Source organism: Camelina sativa, chromosome 14 (assembly GCF_030686135.1).
Source record: "Camelina sativa cultivar CO46 ecotype springtype chromosome 14, ASM3068613v1".
Taxonomy (NCBI): Eukaryota; Viridiplantae; Streptophyta; class Magnoliopsida; order Brassicales; family Brassicaceae; genus Camelina; species Camelina sativa.
Window position 1 is genome coordinate 24,660,548 of NC_141893.1, and position 5,862 is coordinate 24,666,409.

The 5,862-nt window shown below is 40.1% G+C and overlaps 1 protein-coding gene across 1 annotated transcript; it reads right to left on the reverse strand.

Annotated features, from left to right (window-relative positions):
- Positions 1–1,637, reverse strand: LOC147928556 (uncharacterized). Its single transcript, XM_087486196.1, has 2 exons — positions 912–1,637; positions 1–807 (listed from the first exon to the last, which is right to left on the reverse strand). Exons 1-2 carry the CDS (start codon positions 1,635–1,637, stop codon positions 1–3), a joined length of 1,533 nt encoding a protein of 510 aa, XP_087342322.1.
- Between the last annotated feature and the right edge of the window lie 4,225 nt (positions 1,638–5,862).

Sequence of the window (5,862 nt, forward strand, 5' to 3'; positions counted from 1 at the left end):
TCAAGCCTTCAATAGAAGCCCATCGGCTGGATTGTTCTCTTTACGTTGGTTTATAACACGTCTCGGGAAATCGGGCATATCTTCTGCGTCCATCATCACCTCTACAATAAAACCTAAGAAAACCATGTGATATGTTCGAAAAGAGCACTTCTTAAGATTTGCAAATAACCTTTCTTTCCTAAGGACGGCTAGAACAGATTTTGAATGCAGCTTATGTTCCTCACGCTTCTTGCTATAGATAAGAATGTCATCAAAGTAGACAACAACAAAATGACCAATAAAAGATCGCAAGATATGATTCATCAAACGAATGAATGTACTAGGTGCATTAGTAAGGCCAAAAGGCATGACAAGCCACTCATACAATCCTAGCTTAGTTATGAATGTGGTCTTCCATTCATCACCTTCTTTCATGTGAATTTGGTGATAACCACTTTTCAAATCTATTTTTGAAAAAACAGAAGAACCATGCAATTCATCTAGCATTTCATCAAGCCTAGGGATCGGATGTCTATACTTTACCGTAATGTTGTTGATGGCACAACAGTCTACACACATGCGCCAAGAGCCATCCTTCTTAGGCACAAGAAGAACTGGTACAACACATGGGCTTAGGCTCTCCCTGATGTAACCTTTTTCAAGAAGTTCTCCAATCTGCTTTTGAAGTTCCTTTGTTTCCAACGGATTGGTTCGATAAGCCGGCCAGTTTGGAAGTGACGCACCTGGGACAAAATCAGTTTGGTGTTCTATACCTCTTACTGGCAGCAAACCGTTAGGGCTCTCTTCCGGAAAGATATATGGAAATTCCTGCAAAATATCTATCAAATCACTCAGGAGCTCTGGTGCAAGGTCAGAGATTATTTATACACAAGCAAAAGCAATGACTATTGAGAGTACAAAGATTTACTTACTTGACTATTTTTCACAAAGAAGTTGGAGTTATTAGGAGATACCTCAGGTTTTGCTGGTTTAATTTTTTTTTCTCGATTTTTCTTCAATTGGACCTGGTCTTGATGGACCTCCAACAGAGTTAAAAGAACCAAAGTGATCTTCTTTCCTTTATGCTCAAAGGAATGTCGGTTGGTGTAGCCATCATGTATCGCTCTCATGTCAAACTGCCAGGATCTACCTAGAAGGATATGACTTGCATCCATGGGAAGGACATTGCACAGGATCTCGTCTTCATATCGGCCGATGGTAAGAGGAACCGTGACTTGCTCCCTGATGTACTGTTCGCCTGTTTCATTCAACCATTCCAGTTTAAAAAGCAGTAGATGAGGTCTGGTCTCAAGTCCAAGCTTCCTAACAAGAGTATCACTACAGCTTCCACTGTCAATGATCAAAGAACAAACTTTATCTTGAACTAAACATCTAGAGTGAAAGAGATTCTCCCTTTGTTCTAGGTCATTGGACTTAGGCGGAACGCTCAATGATATCCTAGTGACCATAAGTGTCCCTTGAGTTGGATATTCAAACTGCTCTTCCTCTTCGTCAAAGATTGGGCCGAGATCTTCCTCTTTTTCTTTATCATCCTCGGACTCAACTTCACCGTTGTCTAGGAGGATCATTACCTTTTGATTCAGACATTTGTTTACATAATTTCCAAGTCCTTGACATTTGGAACACTGAATATCCATTTCCTGATTGTTGGTCTCAATTGCCTTTCCCTTATCAAGACGAGTAGGAGCATTATTTTTAAAAACTGAATTTGATGGGGTTGGAGACTTACCTTTATCTTGATAACTTGTTTTTGGAGCAAAGGAAGGTTTAGAAAAACTCTTCCTCTTGGTTTGCTGTTCAATTACAATCGTCTACATTCCCTCCAAGCTTTCATATTTTTGAAGCCCCATTATGTCCTGAATGTCCCGATTGAGGCCTGCAAGGAATCTGGCCATGGTAGCTTCTAAGGTTTCATCTACGTCCGCCTTGATCATTAAGCCTTCTATTTCCTGGAAATAGTCCGCCACAGATTTGGTTCCTTGAAACAAGCGTCTGAGTTTTTGGTGGAGATCTCTTTGGTAATGAGCCGGTACAAATTGTTTCCTCATCAAGGTAGTGAGCTCATCCCATGAAGCTATTGGTCTTCCACCTGTCCTTCTCCTCTGAGTCAAAAACTTGATCATGCCAGTTAATAGCATAGCCTATAAACTCAGTTGGTGCTAACCTAACCTTCTTGAGTTCAGAAAATTTTTGACAATCGAACACTAACTCCATTTTCCTTTCCCATTCTAAGTAAACATCCGGATCATTTTTACCTTCAAAGGTTGGAATTTTAAGTTTTAAACCACCTAAAATGTCATTTCTTGTACCAACAGGATCAACATCACCTTGATCACGGTTTCTATGACTTCGTCTAGGTCGGTTGATGGATCGATAATCTTCTTCATGGAACTCCTCTTCTTCAATCTTCTTCTTGGGCCGGTAAGTCCTCCTTGAACGTTCTCTTCTGGCTACGGGTCTAGAACGGGTTTGTTGGCTGTTCTGAATCTCGTCGAGTCTCTGGTGTAGTTCTTCTAAACCTGTATTCATAAGGTTAGTAATAGTGTCATTGAATGCCCTCATTTGCAAATTAGATAGCCCGGCGACAGAACTCCCTGGCCGATCTCTTTCTCCATCACTTTCCATGGTTTCCTGAAAACTTAACACGAAAAGTTAGCTGATAAAAAATCCTCACACACTCAAGTGTTTCTCTCAATTTTTGTAGGTCACTCAAGAGCTTTCTCCCTAAGTTCTAAGAGAACGAATCCAAGCAACCCAATGAAATTCCCAAGCAACAAGGGAAGAAGGAAGATAGAAAGACAAGAGAATTTTGGGAACTTCTCAGCCAGCAGAATTTCTCTTCAGTCACCTATCCAAATGCAAATCTTTTTTTTTTTTTGGACTTTTTTTTTTGTTTTTTTATTTTTGCTTTTTTTTTTTTTTTTTTTTGCTTTTAAAAAAAAAAAAAAATAGAAATGGCCTAGGTAAGGAGATGGCCCTGATTTAAGATAGAAGGAAGAAGAAGTATTTAGAAATGGAAGATGAGAAGATGAATAGATAAGTACCGGTTGAGTGGCTCTGATACCACTTGATATGCCCAAATTCGAGGATCACTCAGCCAGATTAGAAAGGATAGAAACTCGTCAAGGTGCAAGGTGCAACAAGGGAGATTTGATGGATTAAGGGGTCGCACAGCAATTGTGGAAGGCTGCTGATATTCCCAACTCCAATCGTTGCTAGATATGACACACTAATCCAGCAAGAGGAGGCTATTGCTTGGATATTACACACCAAGAAACAAAGAAATGTTCAAGACAAAGAACAAATAGATAGACTCTTAAAATGAAAATGAAAATTGATTGATGATTCTCAAATGAGATTACATGTGTTTATATAGGGATAAGAAATTGATTGATTGATGATTCTCAAGGTTACAAGACCAAGTATTAATTGTTCTTGAAACTAAAAGAAAATAAAATAGATAGTTGAATGGAGACCCAACTCTTGGTGCATGTTTCCCTTCCAAAGGTGAGTTGAACTTTATTTTCGTCATCCCACTTTGACCACAAAATAAAGTGATTATTTTGGGCTTTCCTGGACTTAAATTAGGCTCAAAGTAGGCTGGATTTGATAGGTATCATCCCCAATAGTTTTTCCCATGCTCTATTTAGCCATAAGCTCTTGAATAAGCTCATTTAGTGCATTCCTTAGCTTCTTAGCCTTTTCTCTAGTCATTGGTCCTTCAGGTACAAGCAATGGTTCCTCCGCTACAAGCTCCTCGGGTTCAAGCTCAGCTACAAGTTCTTCAGGTTCAAGCTCAGCTACAAGCTCCTCCTCCTTAGATCCATCCATGATCACATCATTGCATCCTATATGCTAGCATAACAACCATTTGGATTGATAACCCTTTGTACAACAATTGCATAGGGAATTAATACCCCGAGTGAAAAGCATGTTATCAACTACGCTAGTGTTGCCATTGCTAGAGCAGCGTGAGCCCTATGTGTTTTATAAAGATGCATCCAGAGTTGTTTTGGGGTGTGTGTTGATGCAGCATGGGAAAGTTATTTCCTATGCTTCGCGGCAGTTACGAAAGCATGAGGACAACTATCCTACCCATGACTTGAAGATGGCTATTGCAGTTTTTGCCATGAAGATTTAGATTTCTTATCTTTATGGCACAAAGGTATAGGTATTTATAGATCATAAGAGCCTGAAGTATATAGTCACACAACATGAGCTCAATTTGAGGTAGAGACTTTTCTCCTGGGGTATCAATTCCCTATGTAGTTGTAGTACAAAGGGTTATCAATGCAAATGGTTTTTATGCTAGCATATAGGATGCAATCAGTACAATGCAAGTCAAGCCAAGTATTGAGCTTCTTGGCAATGCTTTATCATTCTTCGCAGCACTTGAGTGGAGAACATGTAACACCCGTCCCGCCATATCGGCCAAGACAACGTGTTATTCAAATGGTCCCGCCAAAATGCTTCTTTCTTAAAAGTAAAACTCTTCAATTCATACAACTTGTTCCATGTCTCATAAAGATTTTCACCTGAGGGAAAAGATAAAAGGGTGAACACAAGGACGACATTCTAATCACATTCAACAATCAGTGCGTAGCATAGAATCAGACTCCACATTCTTGACATACATCCAACAAGCATAACATGTTCACAAAATACTCTACCTAGCATATATAATCATAATATTACTTCAACCATATTTAAACACCACATTCTCATCATTACACACATTCATCATCAATATCGCTAACCGAAATCCAATCGGCTTAGCATGGCACGAAACAAATCCCATGTTCGTCCAACCGTCAGGTATGAAACAAATCCCATGTTCCGCCCATCACCAGGTACGAAACAAATCCCATGTTCCGCCCATCACGAGACACAAAACAAATCCCATGTTTGTGTCCCCAACACACAATCTCATTTCATATCACTACACAACGATCATCATGTTACACATCAACTCATCATATCATGTCATCATTCATTATAATCATACATCTAATCATCATATCAAAGCATAGAATATAAAAAAATAGACATATCCAATCACATAGTTTCCAAGCCTATACAAGCAATTTATGAAGAGCATGCTTAGAAAATAATCATTGTGTTTCCGCGATTACCACCCTCACCTTTGCCACTTAAATGATGAAAATCATTTATGCGTTCCCTTTTAATGTCCGGCCCAAGATTCATGAACACTCATACAAGGCTCCAGTTCCATCCAACCTCAGTTTGCCAAACCATACATTAAACTATGTCACCATTTACTCTAAACAAACGAACCTTAGAAACACACGGGTAAAACCACAACTAACCGTTAAAATCACGATCCGACCGTTGAATCTGTAGACAGTATTACCGTGAAGCTCCCCACCAAATCTCAGCATGATCGGGCTAGTTTTGGACTACCAAACGCTGTTCCAAGGAGACAACCTCGAATCCGATTTCTAGGGTTGCAGGTTCGGACTGTTTCAGATATTTCTAGCGCAGGAAGCAACGAACATAACTTCTTGAATATAACTCCAATCGGACTTCCGTCAGTTGCTACGAGCTCATGGCTTGATGGTGATCACGATGATGATTTTAGATTGATAAACCAATGTCAAATCCGGCGTCGGAAGGGCCTCCAAAGTCGCCTCTTCTAACTACTCTTATTTCCTTCTTAACTCTTTCTTGTTCTTCTTTTCTCCACCTTTCAGTTACTCCGGCGTTGCTCCTCCACCACCACCGAGGCTATCCACAGCCATGACATGAAAAAACAGACCCCACCAGTGTTCTCCACCACCGTCGCAACGTCTCGTTCTCCCCTCTCCCTCACGACTACCGTTTTCTCCTCTTCTCCCTTTCTCT